The sequence below is a fragment of the Sorex fumeus genome, unplaced genomic scaffold, assembly GCF_029834395.1.
Source record: "Sorex fumeus unplaced genomic scaffold, SorFum_2.1 ptg000072l, whole genome shotgun sequence".
NCBI lineage: Eukaryota > Metazoa > Chordata > Mammalia > Eulipotyphla > Soricidae > Sorex > Sorex fumeus.
The window spans coordinates 48,845,266-48,867,401 of record NW_026606129.1 but is presented as its reverse complement, the minus strand read 5'-3'; the positions used below and the strand labels follow the sequence as shown (position 1 = coordinate 48,867,401).

Genomic DNA, 22,136 nt, shown 5'->3' with positions numbered 1-22,136 from the left:
TATTCCCAGAAGTGGTATTGCAGGGTCATATGGAAGCTCAATTTCTAGTTTTTGAAGGACTGTCCATATTGTTTTCCAGAAAGGCTGGAACAGTTGGTATTCCCACCAACAGTGAAAGAGCATTCCTTTTTCCCTACATCCAGCACTGGTTGCTATTATTCTTTTGAATGTGTTCAGTCTCTGTGGTGTGAGATGATATCCCATTGTTGTTTTGATTTGCATCTCCCTGATGACTAGTGATGTGGAGTATTTTTTCATGTACCTTTTGGCCATTTATTTGTATTTCTTTTTTGAGGAAATTTCTGTTAATTTCTTCTCCCCATTTTTTGATGGGTAAAAGATCATCTTTTAATGTGCTTTTAAGTGTCATATTTTTGGGGAGTCATACCTGGTGGTGATTAGTGGAGCATGTAGCACCTGGGTTGTAACCCTGGATTCCTACATACATAGCATGTGCTTCAGTCCTTTTTTGCCATCTTCGTGTACCCAAATTAGGTTTTATTTTGGAGGGGGGTTGTTTTTTGGGTCACATCTGGAGATTTTCAGGGTTTTTTTTTTACTCAACTGTGTTCAGGGATTACTTATAGTGGTGCACAGGAGATCAAATTTGGTGTTTGGGATTTGAATCAGGGTTTGCAGGAAGCAATACAAGTATTAACCACTATACTATCTCTCTGGCCTCCATTTAATTTTTGGTTTGTTTTTGGACCATACCGGGCAATACTCAGGTGTTAGTCCTAGTGTGTCGTTCCCATGTAGACTCCGGGCTCAAATCATGGCCTCCTGCATATAGCCCTTGAGCTATCTCCACTACCCTCCCAATTTAACATTTTCTTCTTACAAAGTTACAAAAGATATTTAGGATTGCATTTCAGCGTTTCAGGTCAATTCAAATTTTGGTGAAAACTTTAGGTACTTTTTCTATAAGGGGTGAAAGGTGGGGCTGGAGAGATAATACAGCAGTTAGGATTCCTGCCTCGCCTGTGGCTTTGATCCCGGCACTTTATATGGTATCCCAAGTACTGCTAGGAATGACCCTGGAGCATAGAGTTAGGAATAATCCCTGAGCATCCCGGCATGGCAAAAACAAAAGTGGATGGGGTGGGACTAGGAAGATAGTACAGAATTACAGAATGTGCCCAGCCCTAATTTGATTTGTGACACCCATGGACCCTGAACTGGCCCTGGTGGTCCTTGCAATCTCAGGGGCCAAACAGTGACCCCTGGGCCCCCAAGCACTGTTTGGGACACTCTCCTCCCTGCCAAGTGACTCAAGATATACAATTTTCTAAATTATTTTAGAAATTATTTGGGCAAGAGAGTTGGACTGCTCTTGAACAACTGAGTTTCATGGCTCCAGGGAAATGAATAACTTTCTGAGCTTGGGCTCATTTATTTTTGTCTATTGTATTTTATTTTGGAGTCATACTTAGTGGTGTTCAGGGAACCAGGCAGTGCCAGTGACTGAACCCGAGTCTCCTGTGTACAAAGATTGAACTCCAGCCCTTCGAGCTGTCTTTCTGTACTCTATTTTTTGTATGTTTGTTTTTGGGTCACACCCAGCGATACTCAGGAGTTGCCCCTGGGTCTGATCTCAAGAATTATTTCTGGTGCTCGGGGGACTATATGGGATTCTGGGGATTGAACCAGGAGCGCTCTACAATAGGCAAGATACTGTAACTATGTCTCCAGTCCTCTAGTTTGTTTTTATATTTAAAACCATTGTTTAATCTACTTAGCCCTTGGTACCACACTCAGAAGAGCTCAGGGCTGGGGGCTGATGGAGGGAACCTAGGCACACTTGTGCTGGAAATGTGCACTGGTGGAGGCATGGGTGTTGGAATCCTGTATGACTGAAATGCAATTGTGAACAGCTTTGTAAGGTTCTCACAGTGATTCAATTAAAAAATTGAAAAAAAAAAGTTTAAAAAAGAAGAGAACACGGTTTTTTCAGAGTGGAAAATGCAAAGAGACCTAGAGACAAGTAAGAGCGATACTTGTTCAGGGAGAGCACGGGCCTGATGATCAAGCGTCCTGTTTTTTATCTTTTGGGGGTTGGGACCACACCCAGCAGTGTTCAGAGGTTATTTGTGGCTCAGTGCTCAGCAGTGATCCCTAGTGGTGCTTGGAGGACAATACACAGTGCTGATGATTGATCTGGGAGTAGACCACATGCGAGGCAAGCATCCTACCTGCTGTACTATCTCTCCACTGCCCCTCCCCCCGATTCATAAAAATTCAGCCTAGGGGATAGAAGATACAGGAGTTAGGGTATGCACCTGGCATGTGCCCAGTCTGTGTTAGATCCCCAGAATCACAAGTTACCCCACGAAGGTACAGCCCTAGATGCCCCCAGGAACTGCAGAGGTGGATTGGGTAGTCCCCAGCACTGTGGAGTCTGAGAAGCACTAGATTCTCAGGCCCTTTCATTGAACTTGCCAGTCTCACTTGCCTTGAATGTGACTAGTCTTGAATGTGACTGGTTGGTCCCTTGAGCACAGAGCCAGGAGGAGCTCCTAAGTATTAGTATGTCCCCAACACCCCTCCCCTCCAAAAAAATGAACAAGTTCAGTTTAGGAGCAGGAGAGTTGGAAGGGCTGGATTGTATGCCCTACTTCAGGATGGGTCTGGCACACTGTTGAATGTGGCCAAAGACAAATGTTCAGCTCCAGAAACTCACTAGATTTATCTATCTATTTATTTAATGTCACACTCATTGATGGTCAGGGGTTATCCCTGGCTCTGCACTCAGGAATTACTCCTGGTGGTTGCTCAGGGGACCATATGGGATGCTGGGGATCAAATATGGGTCAGCTGCGCGAGTGCAAGGTTAAATGCCCTACTGCTGTACTATTGCTCCGGCCCCTGAAACACATTAGTCTTACAAGCAGTGAATCATCAGCTATTCTGGAATCTTATAATGTTTTGTCTAATGGCCAGTCATACCTTTTTTTGTTTTATTTTTGGGCCAAAAGTTAGGGATCACTCCTGGTAGTGTTCTAGGGACCATATGGAATGGCGGGAATTGAACTCTGATCTGCCACATGCAAGAAAAATGCCCTTTTATTTGTACTATCACTCCCTGTTACTATCATTCTGGCCCTTCTTTTTGGCTTTTTCTTTCAGTGCCAGGAATTGAACCCAGGCCTACTGAATGCAAAGCATGCACTTTGTCACTCAGTCACATTCTGGGCCCATATCTTTTTATTAAATTAAGGAACCAGAGTGATAGTACAAAGGGTGAAGTGCTTGCCTTGCACACAGCTGATCCAGGTTTGATTCCCAGCATCCCATACGGCCTGCAAGCACTGCCAGGAGTTAATTTCTGAGTGTAGAACTAGGAGTAACCTCTGAGCATTTCCAGGTGTGGCCCAAAATCCGCTCCCCCCACACACAAAAAATTTAAAAGCCTTCTGCCATGGGGCCAGAGGAATAGTACAGTGGGTAGGGCATTTGCCTCACATGTGGCCAACCCAAGTTTGATCCCCAACATTTCATATGGTTCCCTGAGCACCATCAGGAGTTAATTCTGAGGTAGAGCCAGGAGTAAGAGCTGAGTACAGCCAGGTGTGACCTCAAAACCAATACCCAACCCCCCCCAAACCAAAAAAACAAAACACTAAACCTCCTGTATCCAAAACACTTTTCTGACCAGCAGAGAATAGCGCAAAGGGATGGAGTGGGTACCTTGAATGCAGAAGGCTGGGGTTTGAGCCCTGGCATTATACGCTGCCCTCCCCTCCAGCGGGGAAGTATGAACAAAAAGCCAGGAGTACAATCCCTCCACACCCCCCACCCCCAAAGGGACATAAAACCACAAAAGAAACAAATTAATATCTTTCTATTATTCATTAATAAAAATTTTATTTATATCATAATAGATCCTGTAATCAGGTTCTCAATTTAAGTGGTCAATAGGGGCAGGGGAGGGAGGTGGCTCAAGTGGTACTGGAGCACAAGGTTTGTATGCCAGAGCCGTGTTCGATCTCTACAACCACAGGGTCTCCAGCCCCAAGAAAAAGGTAAGAAAATTAAAATACCTGATAGTGGTTATAGAATGCCCTGAGGATATGAGTGGCAGTCCTGCAGTCCGGTTTTGACTACATAGTCAAGTGGTCTTTCTTATGAATTAATTTTAGGTTGTGAATTTGCAAGTTTCTGACCACTCCAGATGAGCCCTTGGTGGTCACAGACTTTCAGAAGAAAAACCCAGGTATGCAGGGGACATTCCACTGGCCTTGATCTAGAGACTCGTAAATGAATCTCAAAATGGATTAGCTCCCTACAGAGGTGTCTGGACTCCAGTCATTTACATATTTTTACATACTTAGAATTCCAAGAGCGCGCGGCATAGCGGCGGCAACCTCTCATGATATTCATAAGCAATAGGAAATAAATGATCTAGAATCTGCCTATAGTAGGCAGGCTTGAATGGTGGTGGGAAAATTCGAAATAATGGCGGTGGGAAGCTGTAATGGTGATGAGATTGGTGTTGAAATATTGAATGTAATCGATGAATGTGAACAACCTTATGAAAATAAAATTTAAAAATAAAAAAAAAGAATTTGTAAGTTTCCCCTATGTGCTATGAGAGGGAAAGCTGGCTGGATCGCTGAAGCAGAAAGGGAACAAAGCTGGAGTCATGGAAGAAAGGCGTGTGAAAGACGTTCAAGGTGGCCGACTCTGCTGCAAGGTTACTGAGGCCGCCCTGGCCACCTCGGGCCATACAAAGGGCTGAGGCCAAGAGAAAGCAAGCGTGAGTAAGAGCATTTCCAGCCCAGTGTCGGCTCTGCTGCCAGTACCAGACGCCCTGAACGGACGTCCCGTTGCAACTTCCCACACGAGTCCCTTTCTCTCCGATGACACAGAACCTCCAGGCAGCCGTTCGCCACGTAAAGATCCGAAAGAGGAACCCACAGCACCAGCAGATGGGCAAAGCCCAAGACTGAAACTAGACCGCGGCCGCCCGCGGAAGGGGCGGGCAGGGGCGTAGGGCGCTGGTTGGAGCCCGCCCCCAGAGGGGACGCTGCGCATGCGCGCGCGCGCGCGCCCTCGGCGGTTAGGGCGCAGGTCCCACCAGGGGGCGGGGCCAGGCGCGGCGCCGGAAGGGGGTTGGTCAGGCGGGGCCAGGAGGCGGTAGTGGCGGCTGCGCGCGCGCGCGCGGGTGCGAGCCGGGGAACGCCGCGAGGGCCGGGGCGGGCCGGGCAAGTGGCTAGGACCGACCGCGACGATGGCCGCGGCGGCTGGCAGTGGCGGGCCGGGGGCGGCGACGGGCGCCGCGGGCGCGGGAGGTGCGGCGGCGGCCGCGGGCCTAGCCGCGTATCGGCGGAAGGACGGGGGCCCGGCCAGCAAGTTTTGGGAGAGCCCGGAGACGGTGTCCCAGCTGGATTCCGTGCGCGTCTGGCTGGGCAAGCACTACAAGAAGGTGGGTTCACGCGCCCGCGGGGTCCGGGAGGCCACGCGGCGGGGTCCCGGGGCGGCGGTGGGCCGCGCGGGCCTCGGGCCGCCCCTCCCCCCACCCCCCCCGCGCGCCACGAGGGACAACAAAGGCAGGCGCCGGGCCCGCCACGCCCCCGCCGTCGGTCTCGGCGCTCGCGCGCCGGGTGCTCGGCCGGGCCCCGCCGGCTGCCCGGGATCCCGGGGTCCCGGAATCTTGGGATCCTGGGCCCGGCTCCCTCGAGTCTGCGCTCCCCGGGCGGAAGCCCCCGGTCACCTAAGGGTCCGGGAACTGCGCGCCCCGAGCAGCCCCGAGGGTGCGCGCCCCCCCTCCCCCTTTGTTAACTGCGTTGTGCGCGTGTGAACGGCGATGATTCCGACTGCTGAGCCAGCGCCCCTGTGAGAGCCGCTTCAAGTTTTGTTTAGAGACGCGATTTCAGAGAGTCGTGAGGGGTCTAAGGTTTCCTTCTCTGTTGTTGATTTGCTGAAGGAGAACTGTGGACAATTGCACTAGGAAGTTAATAATTGCAGGGCGATTCAATAAATTTAACAGTGTGGATGAGAATATTTTCAGGAAAATCCCCTCTCTCCCCCCCATTTTTTTTTAAGCCTCCTGATTTTCAAGCCTCCTCTTTTTTTTTTTTATAGTCCTCCTGATTGTGTGTGGATTTGTTTGAGTCTTAACAGTTCCCCTTCACTTCTAACTGATGTTTCTCGGGGGTGGGGGCCCTTCCCAGAGAAACCCGTTCGTCGCGCCACTTAATGTCATTTTTATTTTCTTTGCGTCACTTTCGAGGTATTTCTTATTTAAATTTTTCCAACATTCGGGTTATAAATTCCCTGAGTAAGTGATTTTGGGAATTGTTGCTTCTAGTTTATAACAAGCTTTTCAATTTGCCCTTTATGTTACTCTTAGAAACCGGTCCTAGCAGTAATGGAGCCAGGAAACAAAAATACTCTATACCTCAGATTTACCTAACACAGGTTCAGTTCAGTATCCCCTTCCAGTCCCTCCCCCCCCCCTTTCATAAAACTGCCGGGACTGAGGGTCTTGTCAGGCCGGTAAAGGACTTCGTGGTACCCTGGATTGGATCTCATTGCTTGACCCTTAGTACATTAGATATGCTGCTCAGTAAACAATTACTGAATGAAAAGGAACCTTTTGGGGGGTCCGCAATGCAGTGAAACTGTCAGCTTTTGGAAGTTCTTATACATGTGTAGAGATCTTGTGTTCCTTCAGAATTGTACTGTGGAAGGGCTGGAGCGATAGCACAGCTGGTAGGGCGTTTGCCTTGCACGCGGCTGACCCAGGTTTGGTTCCGAACATCCCATGTGGTCCCCTGAGCACTGCCAAGAGTAATTCCTTAGTGCAGAGCCAGGAGTAACCCCTGTGCATGGCTGGGTGTGACCCAAAAAAAGCAAAACAAAACAAATTACTATGGTACTTTCAATAATAAAATTTTTAATTTTTTCCCCCCTTGATTTTGGGGTTACACCCAGCGGTGCTCAAGATTTATTCCTGGCTCTGTGCTCAGGGAGCACTCCTCCCTATGCCCAGGGGACCATATGGGATGCAGAATAGAACCCAGGTCAGCCATGTGTTCCCACTACCCATTATACAACAGCTCTGCTCCTTAACAGCTATTTCCTATCTGAAATTGTAGCACCGAGAGGCTATATATTTTGTTTATGATATATATATATATTACATGCTTTAACGTTTTCCCTTCCTGAAGTTGTGGAGTCATTTGTGATGGTCAGTTTTGCTTACCTCTGTGTTAGACAAAATTGCTCTCCCTCACTTGTGGTAAGTTGGGCATTTTTTGTTTGTGGGTCACACCCTTATGTGCTTAGGGCTTTCTCCAATCTCAGGGGACCATTATTTGATACTGGGCATTAGCCCAGGTCTGCTGCGTAGAAGGCATAATGAACTCTCTCCCAAGCCTGGTCCCTTACTGTAAATTTGGTGAGGAGAGCACTTATTTTGATGGTGTTTTGTTTTTATGCCACGCCTGGTGATATTTAGGGCCTACTCCTGGCTCTACATTCAGAGTTCATTCCAGATGGGCTCAGGGAATGATATGGTTCTGAGGATTGAACCTGGGTCAGCTACATACAAAGCAAAAAAACCTTACTTGCTGTCTCTTTCGCCCCTAAGATTCCACCCCCCCCCATGAATAGGTACTTTCAGTGAGTATTTTGTTATTAAATTCAGTGAATCCAAATTAACCCTGTCTATCTGAGTCTCTCTGTTTTACTTATATGTGTGTTTACACATATGTATGTGTGTGTGTGTGGTTTTGAGTCACGCTTCATAGTGCTTGGGCCATGCCTGGAAGTACTGGAAGGATGGGGGGTGAACCATATGTGGAGTTATAATTCAAACCAGGGTCACAGTTTCAGCTGCGTTCTGGGCAAGCGCCTTAACCTTTGTGCTATCTCTCTGGTGCCAAGAGATGTGTATTTTGTTACTAAAGAAAAAATACGGGGCCAGAGTGATAGCACATTGGGGAGGGTGTTTGCCTTACACCCAGTAGACGTGGATTCGATCCCCGGCATCCCTTGTGGTCCCCCAAGCACCAGCAGGAGTGATTCCTGCACACAGAGCTAGGAGTGACCCCTGAGCGTTGCTGGTTGTGGCCCAAAAACTTAAAAAAAAGAATACTCTAGGGGCCTTAGAGATAGTACAGAGCCTATGTGGCTGATCTAGGTAGATCCTCAGCATCCCATATGGTCTCCAGGGCACTGCTGGGAAGGATTCCTGAGTCCAGAGCCAGGAATAACACCTGAGCATCACCCAAAAACAAAAGAAAAAAATACTCAGGTAGTATTCTTTTTTTCTTGTTGGCTTTTCATTGGCTGTTTGTGAGACAAAGCCCTACCCACTTTACTACCATCCTGCCCCTCAGATGGTATTCATTTGGGTGTCAAGGAAGACAATGGTAAAAGAAAAACATTTCTTATTCCTATTTTGCTTTGATCACTGATGGTGGGTTTTGGGAACGTGTTGGGTGCCTGGGATCAAACCCAGCCAACATGTAAGGCAGCACTTTATACCCTGTACTAACCCTCTGGCCATCTACTTCAAGTTCTAGATACATCTGTTTGGGTCCAATTTTTTCGTTGTCTGGTTGTCTCAGTTCAGGATATAATTTCCTGACACTGCATTCAGAGATCACTCCTGGGGGTGATTTGGGAGACCAAATAGGGCACCTTAGATTGAGCCTGGGTTGTTAGCATGCAAGACAAACACTCTGCCTGCTCTACTGTTTCTTTGACCCCTACCCATATACTCTTAGCAGTATTAAATTATATATATATACATATGCATATGGGCTGGAGCGATAGCACAGCAGGTAGGGCGTTTGCCTTGCACGCAGCCAACATGGCCGACCCGAGTTCGATTCCTCCGCCCCTCTCGGAGAGCCCGGCAAGCTACCGAGAGTATTCGATATGCCAGACACAGTAACAACAAAGTCTCCAATGGAGACGTTACTGGGCCCACTCGAGCAAATCGATGATCAACGGGAGGGCCTTAACTTACTTTACATATGCATATAAATATGTGTGTGTGTGTGTGTGTGTATATATATATATATATATACATATATATATATATAGTTCGTTCTTGGGGCTCCATTTGGTCCTGAGGCTCAAACCTGGACTTTTTGTATGAAAAGTTTGTATTCAAGTTCCTTAAAGTATCTGCCAATAATAGATAATATTGACTTTATTTTATACATGAAAGGGACCTGAAGATCGTATTTAATGAACTTTTAAAAATTTAGTAAGGACCCAGTCAGATAGTACAGAAGTTAATGTGATTCCCTGGCACCACATAAATTTCTCTGAGCACAGAGCCAGTAGTTGCCCTGCTGGGCTTGGCAGCAAACCACTCCCCACTCTCCACAGTCAAGTAGTGGCAGATTTATGATGCAATGAAGGTCTGTCTGTCTTCAGAACTCCTTTTTTTTGGGGGGGCTGCATACACTAGGTGGTGCTCAGGAGCTTACTCCTGACTTTGACCTCATGGATAATGCCTTGTGCTCTGGGGACCATATGGGGTGCAAGACAAGTGCTCTACTTGCTGTACTATTTCTCCAGCCCCACCCTCCCGTCCCTGATGCTTTTTAAAAACTTGTTTCTTGTTTTGGGCCACATTGGGTTGTACTCAGGGCTTATTCCTGGCTATTTGCTCGGGGATCATTCCTGGAGGTGCTTTGGGGGCCATATGCGGTACTGGGGATCAAATCTGGGTCCTCTGTGCAAGGCAAATGCCCTGCCTACTGTTCTCCACTCTGGTTTCCTGAAAATTTTTTTTTTTTTGCTTTTTGGATCACACCCGGCGATGCACAGGGGTTACTCCTGATTTTGCACTCAGGAATTACTCCTGGGGGTGCTCGGGGGAGCATATGGGATGCTGGGAATCAAACCCAGGTCTGCCGTGTGCAAGGCAAATGCCATACCCCCTGCACTATGGCTCCAAACCCTGAAATTTTATTTTTTATTTTTAAATTAGTGCTAAATAGAAAAGGTAACATAGGATTTTTAAAAAATCAACTCTCTGATTCAAAAGACTTCATGTAAAATGAAGCATTTCACAAAAACGTCAGCAAAGTTCATTGCTATTTAGTTGTATTCTTTGGTCCACATCTGGGTCTGTGCTCAGGAGTCACTCCTGTTAATGCCTAGGGAACAGAATGTAATGATGGGAATCAAACTAGGGTCAGCATTTTGCAAAGCAAGCCCTTTGACTAAACCCTGAACTATATATTTTTTCCTCTTTGTGTCCTTTTGGAGGCTGAAGCGATAACACAGCAGTAGGACGTTTGCCTTGCAAGCCACCGGCCTGACCGAACCGGGTTTTGATTCCTCTGCCCCTCTCGGAAGCCTGGTAAACTACCGAGAGTGTTTTGCCCTCATGGCAAAGCCTGGCAAGCTACCCATGACATATTCAATATGCCAAACACAGTAACAACAAGTCTCACAATGAAGACGTTACTGGGCCTGCTCGAGCAAATCGATGAACAACTGGAGGACATTGCCCCAGTGCTACAATCCTTTTGGAATGGAATCCTTATACATTAGAGCAAGTTACAAATTTGAAGGATGTAACTTAGTGGTATAACACATTCCTTACATGTGTAAGACACTAAGTTCTGTTCCCTGAACCGAATTCCCTTTGCCCCATCACTGCTGGAAGTGGACCTAGTTGTCCCTAAGCACCCTAGATGTGGCTTCTGAAGACAATTTAAATTATATGTGAGTGCTGGGAATTAAGATAATTAAGATAATGTGGGGGATTAAGATGCTTGCCTTGTATGAGGCCAGTCCCAATTGATTCCCAGAACTGCTTATGTTTTCCTGAGGATCACTCTTTAGGGATTACTCCTGGCACTCACCAAGGACAGAGTCTGCAGTAAGCCCTTAGCATCACAGGGCATCTCCGCTAAAAATAGAAGAGTTTGTTAAGCTTTATTGGGCGGTGTGTGTTGGATACTGCTAAGCTTTATTGGACCACATCTGGTGGTGCTTGGGGGTACTCTTGGCTTGGTGCTTGGTGTGGGGATTGCACCAGGGTTGGCTACATGCAGGTCAACGCCTTAACCCCAGTATTATCTTGCCAGTTCAGAATACTGACTTTTCAAAGTTACATTGAATAGTTAATGCTGAGTCAACTTTCATATTTAAAAGTTGCTTTTTTTTTTTTTTTTTGCTTTTGGGGGTCACACCCGGCGATGCAAAGGGATTACTCTTGGCTCATGCACTCAGGAATTACTCCTGGCGGTGCTCAGGAGACCATGTGGGATGCTGGGAATTGAACACGAGTCGGCCGCCGTGCAAGGCAAACGCCCTACCCGCTGTGCTATCACTCCAGCCTCTTAAGTTGCTTGTTTTTGTTTTTGGGGTCGGGGCACACCTGGTGGTTGCTCAAGGGCTATTCCCATCTCAGACCTCATGGTTGTCACTTCTTGCAGTGCTCAGCATTGATAATTTAGTGCTGGGGTTTTAATTTTTGCCTCCTGCATGCAAAGCATACGCTGTAGCCTGTTGAACTCATACTGGCCCTAATTTTCTATTTTATGTTGTTTCTGGATACAGTTGACATGATTTGGCTTTTGGTTTTTGGGTGTGGAAACTGTTCCTGACTCTGTTCAGGAGTGAAACCTGGGTGGCTTTGGGGAACCATTTGTAATGCAGGGGGATTTGAACCAGGGTCTTTGGGAAGCAAGGCTAGTACCTTGACCCTCTGTAGTAGCTCTCTGACCTCTGGTTTTCACTGTTTATTTGGGGGAACGGCGTACCTGATAGTGCTCAGGAATCAGTCCTGTGGGTGCTTTGGGAAGCATATAGGATGCTGCAAGTTGAAACCTGGTTGCCTGCTGTACTATGGCTCTGGCCCCTGGTTTTTTTTTTTTTTTTTCTCCTTTTTGGGTCATGCCCAGCGATGCTCAGGGGTTACTCCTGGCTCTGCACTCGGTGACCATATGGGATGCTGGGGATTGAACCCAGGTCAGCCATGCAAGGCAAATACCCTCCCTGCTGTACTCTTGTTTCGGCCCCTGGCCCCTGGTTTCGATGTTTATTTAGCTATGGTTTACTTTACACGTTTATAGAAGTTTTTATTTTGGTAGCACTGTAGCACTGTCTTCCCGTTGCTCATCGATTTGCTCGAGCAGGCACCCGTAACGTCTCCATTGTGAGAATTGTTACTGTTCTTGGCGTATCGAATACATCACAGGGTGCTTGTCAGGCTTTGCCGTGCAGGCGGGATACTCTCGGTAGCTGGCTGCGCTTTCCGAGAGGGGCAGAGGAATCAAACCCGGGTCGGCCATGTGCAAGGCAAACGCCGTACCCTCTGTGCCATCGTTCTAGCCCTTTTATTTTGGTAAAAAAATTAAACGTACCATTCTGGGGCTGGGGAAGTTGTTCAAAGTGCTGGATCTTGTGGGCACCCTGGGTTTGATTTCCCGCACCACATGCACCTGCCCCAGCACTAGAGTGATACCTCAGCTAGATCCACAAGCACCACCTTGTATGACCTCAAAACTTATCCACCAGAAAATGGCCACTCTAGCTATTTTAAAGTGTGTGCATGTATTTATGTATGTATTTATTTTTTGATACAAAAGGCAACTATTTTATTATGCCTAAAGCTTCTTTGTCAGGAATTTGTTTTTGTTTCGGGGAGGGGGACAAATTTGGCAGTGTTCAGGGATTTTTTTCTTTTCCTTTTTGCATCTCTCTGATTTAATTATTTATTTGTGTTCAGGGATTAATCTTGGCTGTGCACTCAGGTCACTCCTGGCAATGTTCAGGAAACTGTATGGGGATCAAACTGCTGGGGATCAAACCTGGGTAGACCAAGTGCCAAGCCTTTGTCTTACTTGCCCTTATAGCAGGAGTTTGGAAGGGCAAAATGGAGACAGTGTTCACAACTCCATCATAGCTGCTGGTTCAGCTGGAGAAATTTAATGATTGGGGGTGACTTGATAATGGCTCTAGAATGATCTGAAACCACTTTGACTCATATGTCTGGGCACAGCATCTCTGTGATGTCCCTGTATCCTTAGCTTCAGCATTGGAACTTTTCTGCAGTTCAGAACTAGGAAAGTGTCCCAAGAGCTGGAGAGAGTGTAGGGTGCTTGGCAAGGTGCTTGCCTTGCATACAGCCAACTCCAGTTTTAATCCTAGCTACCTATGATTCTCCATGCACCACCAGAAGTCATCCCTGAACACTACTAGGTTAGGGGTTCCCCCCGCCAACAAAAACAAATGAAAAGAACACTTGTTGGGAAGCTAAGACCTTTTTATATTTTCACACGATCCACAGTCCTCCCGTTGTTCATCGATTTGCTCGAGCAGGCCCAGTAACGTCTCCATTGGAGACTTTGTTGTTACTGTGTCTGGCATATCGAATACATCACGGGTAGCTTGCCAGGCTCTGCCATGCGGGCAAGATACTCTCGGTAGCTTGCCGGGCTCTCTGAGAGGGGCGAGGAATCGAACTCGGGTCGACCATGTTGGCTGCATGCAAGGCAAATGCCCTACCGCTGTGCTATCATTTAAAAAATATTTTTTAATTGAATCAGAGTGAGATACACAGTTATAAAGTTGTTCATGATTGGGTTTTAGTCATATGTGTTCCAGCATCTGTCCCTTCACCAGTGTATATTTCCTACCACCAATCTCTCTAGTTTTTCTCCTGTCACTACATTATAGGTGCTCATTCATGCTCTCTCTCTCTCTCTCTCTCTCTCTTCCCCCTCCCTTCCCCTCCCCCCTTTTCCCCTTTTGGGCATTATGGTTTGCAATACAGATACTTAAAGGTTGTTAGGTATGACCCTTTACCTAGGGAAGACCTTTTTAAATTTTACCTTGAAAGTTACTGTTACTGTGTTTGGCATATTGAATACATCACGGGTAGCTTGGCAGGCTCTGCCGAGGGCGAGATACTCCCAGTAGCTTGCTGGGCTCTCCGAGAGGGGCGGAGGAATCGAACTCTGGTCAGCCATACTGACTGCATGCAAGGCAAATGCCCTACCGCTGTGCTATGGCTCCAGCCCAGTAACAAGTCTCACGATGGAGACGCTACTGGGCCCACTCGAGCAAATGGATGAACAACGGGAGTACCGTGACCTTGCAAGTTACATAGTATCACTTCAACTTCATTTTTACCCTTCAAGTTAATTTTGAAGGATGGGCCTCATTCAGCCAGAGAAGGGATAAGCCCCTTTTTTTTTTAATTTAATTTTTTTTTTTTATGTAGGAGTACTGCTATTTATTCAGCCACTGATTAGCTGATTGAATTGGGCATGAACTCCACCTTTTTTTTTTCATTTTTTTATAATTTTATTCATTGAATCACCGTGAGAGCAGTTACAAAGCTTTCGGGTTTAAGTCTCGGTCATACAATGAAACACCCATACCTTCACCAGTGCCCATTCTCCACCACCAAAAAAAAACCCCAGTATATCCCTATCCCACACCCTCTCCCTATCTGTGGGGCAGATGATTTCCACATTACTCTCTCTCTACTTTGATTATATTCAATATTTTGACACCAGACCCACCATTATTATTTGGGATTTTACCCCAACTTTCAGATCTGCTGAAAAGGCAACAGTAGATAATTTGTTTTTTGTTACAGGCTATGAATAACATATGATATCGCGTGGCTGCAGTAGTGGCCACTCGATTTTGAAATTTCGAAATTTTAACCCTTAAATCTGGAGGGATTTCTGCCAAAACCTGCTGGGTTCCGAGATTTGTTCCTGAGTCTCTGGGATCATGGCCGTTAAGCAGCTTGATCAGGAGCCAGAAAGGCCATTCATGGGTGGCGATTTGGTGGAATGGGGAGGAAAGGGCTGGCTCCACCCCCATCCCGTGAGGCCCCACGTGTCTCGTCACTGAGGGCCCGTATCTGACTGCCCAATGGCCTCTGGAAGATGGCGGTCACTCAATCACCTAGGGGGAGCAACGGAGGGATAACACCCTTTCCCCCCTGGAGTGGCCCACTTTGTAACCTACTGTTGGGTCCGGATGCCTTCCTGCCAAAAGCCGCTGGGTTCCGAGATTTGTTTCTGAGTCTCTTGGATCATTAAGCCCACTTTTTGATGAAAGGAGTATCAAAGTATCTGGGAATTGTTCCTGGTTTTTGTTTGTTTGTTTGTTTTTTCAGCATACCTGGCTGTGCTAAGGATTTATTATCTTTTTGAGCTGGGGGACTTGGATTTGAACTGGGATTAGCATCTTACCCCCTATACTTTCTAACTCTGAACTCTATTTTAAAAGCTACACAGTCCGCTATTTGGCATACTTCATTGTCATTCATTCAAAAGAAACACACTGACCAGTAGTTTCCAGTTCATTATGGCATCAGCTTCAAGTTGGATATAGATTCTGACCACTTCATTTAGTTTCTGATAATGAGATGACTTGGATTTGGTTTCTTGGGTATGGTTTTTCTCATTCTGGGGATACATTAAAAAGACAAGTTATCTCTTCCCATTGGCAGGTACTTCTCTCTCACTCCCTCTCCCTTCCTCCTCCCCTCTTTTGGGCATTATGATTTGTAATGCAGATGCTGAAAGGTTATTAAGTCTTTTATCTAGCTAACCTATTTAAGACCAGTGTTTTGGGGTGGAGGGAGCCATATCCAGTGATTCTCAGAACTTACTCCTGACTCTTTGTTCAGGGATGTCTCCTGGATGTCTCCAGGGACAGTGTGTGGTGCCAAGGATCAGACTTTGGTTAGCCATGTATAAGGCAAGCACTTTACCTACTGTACTGTCTTTCCTGTCCCCCCGCCAAGTATTTGGTTTTGCTTCTTTCCAGCAGAGGACTTGTCTTAGACTTTATAAATCTACCTTGGTGCCAGTGTTCAGTAGATACTAGCATGTAAGTTAAGTTCTCTTCTGCACTGTTGTCTCAATTTGAGTCTGTATTTTTCTCTTGTAGTATGTTCATGCAGATGCTCCTACCAATAAAACACTAGCTGGGCTAGTAGTGCAACTTCTCCAGTTCCAGGAAGATGCCTTTGGGAAGCATGTCACCAACCCAGCTTTTACCAAACTCCCTGTAAGTACATCAGTTTAACTCTGGGGCATCCTTAGATTTTGGTATAGCTTATAGATATACTCAATACCGGGTTTTCTGTTGCTTGTTATCCTAAAGAGAAAAAAAAAAGAATCCTCAACAGATTTTAGCTTATACAATATGCATTTTGTTATTTATTTTTTGGTTTTGGGTCCACACCCAATGCGAACATAAGGCTTACTCTTTTATTTTAATTTTTATATATTTTATTTTCATAAAAGTAGTTCACAGTAATTCATTACAGATAACATTCAAACACCAGTCCCACCACCGAGCACCTTCCCACCACAATAAGAGGGAAGTATATGAAGGTTGTTGTGTTTCATTCTGAAACCATTTAAGCCCGAATATAAGAGAATACAAGCAAGTATGTTAAAACTAAACAAATGTGTGCTACTTTTGGTAAGTAAGTGGGTTAGAGTATAAGAGGTCGCACAGCTGCAAATGTGGCCGTGCACTCCAGGAAATTCTGTGGCACTCTCTTCCTGGAGCTTTAGTTTATAGTCTCTTGGTCTTGGCTGTTGATGAGATTGCATGGCGAGGACAGTTTGTGGGTGTGACTGCCAAGCTACTGGAAAACTGGGAGCTGGGAGGAGGAGGCCTAGTCCCTGTCCAAGTGGGCTTGGAGATCTCAGTCACTGGTTCCCTGCTGGCTCCCTCTTGGGTAAGGCTTATCTGAGCGTATGGAGAGTGGCCTTGAACATGGCGGTGGTTGGGTTCTGGAGGTTTTCGGCTGTTGGGGTTCTGTTTGGGGCAGAAGAGAAAGACTTACTCTTGACTCTGCTTAGGGATCACTCCTTGAGGGCCCAGAGATCATAAAGTATTGGGCACTGAATTTGGGTTAACTTAATGCAAGGCAAGTGCCCTACCTTCTGTACTATCACTCCAGGTCCCAATTTTGTTAATTTTTTTGTAATTCTGGCAATCATATCCACTACATTAAACATTTGAGGCATGCACTCTACCACTGAGCCATGTTTCGCTCACTATTATTTTTATAATTAACTATATAAAATCTCGTCATCTAACATTTTCATGAAGTATTGAAACAATTATGTAAGCTTAATATTAACATTTACTGTTGTGGTTTCCTTATAGTATGCTATACCAAGTCTTTTCCTTCTGATTAATTCTTTTGGCTTGGATACTCTAGTAGAAATTTTATTTGGTGTTGGGGATTGAACCCAGGCCCGGGGGGCAGGGGCGTGATATATGCTTATCATTGAGCCATATCTCCAGCCCCTTTTATGTTTTTGTATTTTATTTTAATTTGTGCCACACTTGGGGCTGGTTGGGGGCTAAGCCTGCCTGGTTGGGCTAAGCCTGGTGATTCTCAGGACTAGTCCTGGCTTTCTGCTCAGAAGTGAGTTCTAGAGTGCCCTGAGGACCCTTTCTGTTGTGTGTGGGGGGAGGATTCCTTAACCCCTGTGCTAGCTCTGGCTCCTATTGATGCTATTAGAAAATCTTATTAGATAGGCGCCAGAGAGATAGTATAGTGAGTAAGGTGCTTGCCTTATGTGCAGCCAACCCGGGTTCAATCCCCAACATAACATGGTTCTCTGAGCCCTGCCAAGAGTGATTCCTGAGTACAAAGAGAGGAATGAGCCCTGAGTACAGCTGGTTGTGAGGCACCCCCAAAAAATATTAGGAAGTTTTTTTTGTTACTCAGTGATCTAGAAATTTAGAATGTTTACTATGCCAGACTATAACTTTGATCTTAAAACTAATGAGGATTGGGGCTGGAGCGATGGAACAGTGGGTAGGGCGTTTGCCTTGCATGCGGCCGACCCTTGTTCGAATCCCAGCATCCCATATGGTCCCCTGAGCACCGCCAGGAGTAATTCCTGAGTGCAAAGCCAGGAGTAGTCCCTGTGCATCGCTGGGTGTGACCCAAAAAGCAAAAAAAAAAGCAAAAAAAAAACCCCAAAAACTAATGAGGGTTTTAGAATAATCCTTTATGCTTAAGTGGAAAGAGCAGATCAGAAATTTGAGATTAGATGTTTTTTCAGGGGAGGGGGAGGGTTTGGGTAATACCTGGCAGTGCTCAAGGATTACTTCTAGTTCAGTGTTTAGGAATCACTCCTGCTTATTCCTTTAAAGCTCATGGGCATGATTCAAGTGCATATTGTGTGTTTTATTTATTGAACCGTGCGATTCATTACTTTTCTGCTGTGTCCCCCCCCCCCCCCCATTCTTTTTATTGTTGTTTTGCTTTTGAATCAGCTGGAAGTATTCAGGGCTTCCTTCTGGCTTTATGCTCAAGGAACTTGCCTGATGGTTCCAGGGTAGTACCAGGGACAGCACTTACAAATCAAGTGCCTTAACCCCTGTACCTGTCTCTGGCCCTGATCTTTGTTGTTTTGTTTTTGGGCCACACCCACCTCTACTCAGGGTTTACTCCTGGTAGACTGGGGGACGATATGGAGTGCTGGGATTCAACCAAAGTCTGCAAGTACACGCAAGGCAAGGTACTTTACGCACTGTACTATCTTTTTGGCCCTAGGATTCTTTTTTAAAGGAAATTTAATATTTTTTGGTTTTGGGGCCACACCTGACTGTGGTCACGGCTTCTCACTTTGTGCTTAGGGATCACTACTGGCTGTGCTGGTAGTGGAGCCAGGGATAGAATTAATGATTAAATCAGGGTCAGCTTTGTGCAAGGCAGGTACCTTATCCACTGTGCTTTCTGGCCTCCTCTTTTGTTTGGGAGTGGGGGGGCGCTCACAGTGGTGCTCAGGACTGACTCCTGGCTCTTCACTTGGGGATTACTCCAGGCAATGCTTGACAGACCTTGTGGGGTTCTGGGGATTGAATAGAGGTTGGCTGTGTTGGAGGCAAGCACTTTGTCCACTATGATCTCTTCAACCTATCTGGCCCCCTTTTTAAAATTAAAACTTGGGTTTTAATTTTTTAATTTTAAATTTGTTTGGTTTGGAGGCTACATTTGGCTGTACTCAGGACTTACTCCTGGTTCTGCTGCTCAAGGATCATTCCTTGTGGTGCATGGGGGGCCACATGCATGTTGGGGATTGAATTGGGCTCCTTCACCTGCAAGCCAAGCATCTTAGGCCCTGTACGTACTCTCTCTGACCCAGCTTTTTGCTTGTCTGGTTTTGGGTTTTAGTCACATCTTGCAGTTCTCAGGGGTAACTTCTGGCTCTGCAATCAAGAATTACTCCTAACAGTGCTTGGGGACCATAGGGAATACCGGGGATTAACCCCAAATCAGTTGTATGCAAGGCATGTGCCCTACCTGCTGTACTATCACTCCAGCTCCTGGTCCTACTTTTTTTTTAATATGTGATTTAAGTGACTTATAAAAATTGGCTTTGAAGGACTGAGTTAGCTCATGGGCTAGAACACATGCTTTGAATACATGAGGGCTTATTTCTGTCCCCAGTGCCACGGTCCCCTAGCACCACCAATGTGGCTCATTGTGTAGGAAGTACATGAATATAACTTAGACACTTTTAATTCTTTGTTTTGGGGCCATACCCAGCAGTACTCAGGGTTTCCTCCTAGCTCTGTACTTAGGAATTACTCCTGATGGTGTTCGGGGGACCATATGGAATGCTGGAGATTGAATCTGTATTGACCACATGCAATACAAATGCCCTACCCACTCCAGCCTCCTCCTTTTGGTGAAAGTGTGTATTTGGTCTACACCCATCGATCCTCAGGGGTTACTCCTGCTTCTGAACTCAGGAATCACTCCTGATGGGACATGGGGACGATGTGGGATGCTGGGGATCAAGCCTGTATGCAAGGATTACGGCCTACCCACTGTACTCTCTGTCCAGACACAAATTTATAAATACATTTTCAAATATTGGAAGTGTATGCTTATTTAAAAACTGATGGGAGCTACTCTACTGCCTGTTCTCTGTCTGTTGAGTTGTGACTCACTAAGGTATATTAGGTAGTGTTTTCTAAGTTTAAAATTAATTCAGAAGCGTCACAGAGCTGAAGTGTTGCTGATGTGCATCAAACCTTTGTTATGAAAGTACTCAGAATGTCTCTTCCAAGAACACAAGGATGTTATGAAAAGAACATTCCAGCTGATCAAAGTCTCCGGAGCCAAATAGTAACTCAGGAAAACGAATACAGTTTTCAGGCACATTGTGTAGTATTCACAGATCACAAAATTGCCAAAGAGGAAAATTAGTTTACAGAGGTCAGGAAAATAGCTCAGGGTTCAGGGGTGCATACCTTACATGCACACCTGAGTTTGATCCCTGGCATAATATGTTCCTGATGGAGGAAAGCCCTGAAAGTTCCCTAGTACTCAGAGGTGACATTATGCCCCCAGAAGACAGGGCTTGAGCAGCACTAACTCGCTGGGCTAGTGCTGAATTGTTTGGCTTGAATAGATCCTGAGTATTGCTTGGAGACCAAAAAAAAAATTTTTATTCAAAGTAAAAATCTGTATTAATAAAACCCTTAATTTCCCCTTTGTTGAGATTCCATAATTCTTTTTTTGGGGGGAGAGGGGGTTTTAGAGGGAAACATTCAGCCATACTCAGGGCTTGCTCCTGGTTCTGTGTTTAGAGATCACTCCTGGTGGTGGTGTGGGATTGTATGGGGTGCTGGGGATTGAACTGGAGTCATCAGTGTGCAAGGCAAGCACCTTTCTGCCCTAGAAAACCTAATTTTTTAAAGTTATTATGTTTAGGACCACACCCAACTCTGCTCAGGGCTTACTACTGTCACTGCACTCAAGTATCACTCCTGGTCCTGCTTGGGGGACCATATGGGGTGCTGGGGATGAAGTAGCATTGGCTGCATGCAAGGCAAACATACCCTATCCATTGTATTATTGTTCTGGTCCCCAGAACCCCTAATTTTTAGTATCACATTTGCTTTTTTGTCTTCTAGAACCCCAGGTTCCATCCTCAGAACCACATGATCTCCCAAAGTACCACTTGGTGTGGGACCACAGAAAAAGTATTTTTCAGGTGACTTTGTTTATGGAAGTTAAGCATTTCTCCACTGGTTTTACACATTAGGGAAGAATATTTTTAGGCATCAGCTATAATTAAAAATAACTGATGCTCAGTGCCTAGTGGGACCAGATGTCCTTCTCCTTCTTTAAAAATAGTGGTTAACATTTTCCCATATGAAAGAGATTGATAAATGTGTAAAATAAATGACATTGAGACAGACAGTATTGTTCTAGTGAAATTTGAACTTGTAAATTACTTGTTTAAAAGGGTATTTTTACATTTTTCTTGTATCAAACTGAGACAAGAGCTTGTACTGGGATGAGAGCTCACATGTGAACCAGTATTTAGTTATTGGCCTACACCCCATGATGCTCAGAGTGACTCTGTATTGAGGTTACTACTGGTTGTGCTGGGGGTCCATGTAGGAATTGGTGGGGATCGAACCTGGGTCAGCTGCATGCAAGACAGGTGCCCTACCTGTGCAGAGCAAAATTCTACCCACTCTCTCATTTCTCTGGCCCCTTAATGTATTATCTTTTTTATAAATTAAGGTATTTTATTTGCTGGCATGAAAATTGTTTTTGCTTTGGGGCCATACCCAGCAGTTTTTAGGTTCTTGATCAGGGATCACTTCTGATGGTACTGAGGGAACCACATGGAGTGCCACAGATTGAATTCTGGTCAGCCCCATGCACTGCTCAATTTGGTATCTCTCCACCACAGCAAAATAATTAAAAAAAATAATTGAACCACAATTAGATAACACAGTTACAAAGTTCATGATTGAGTTTCAGTCATCGAATGTTACAAAACCATTCCTTCACTGGTGCATATTGGTGAAGAAAATGTCTCCAGTGTCCATCCCGTCCTGTCCCCCCCCCCCCCCCCAATCCCTGCAACACGGTTTTTTTTTTTTCCTTTTTGGGTCACACCTGGCAATGCACAGGGGTCCTGGCTCTGCACTCAGGAATTACTCCTGGTGGTGCTTAGGGGACCATATGGGATGCTGGGAATCGAACCTGGGTTGGCAGAGTGCAAAGCAAACAAACGCCCTATCCGCTGTGCTATTGCTCCAGCCCCCTGCAACACAGTTGTTGTTGTTTTGCTTTTTGGATCACATCCTGTGATGCACAGGGGTTAATCCTGGCTCAAGCACTC

General features: G+C 45.8%; 1 protein-coding gene across 1 annotated transcript in view; it reads left to right on the top strand.

Moving 5' to 3' along the window:
- Nucleotides 1-5,144: 5,144 nt before the first annotated feature.
- The window catches only part of SMARCC1 (SWI/SNF related, matrix associated, actin dependent regulator of chromatin subfamily c member 1), a 132,708-nt gene continuing 115,716 nt past the window's right edge, over nt 5,145-22,136 (top strand). Inside the window, exons 1-2 of the mRNA XM_056129210.1 lie at nt 5,145-5,425; nt 15,898-16,017. Coding sequence (XP_055985185.1) covers nt 5,231-5,425; nt 15,898-16,017 — 315 coding nt within the window. The 5' untranslated portion in view covers nt 5,145-5,230. The remainder of the gene's footprint in view (nt 5,426-15,897; nt 16,018-22,136) is intronic.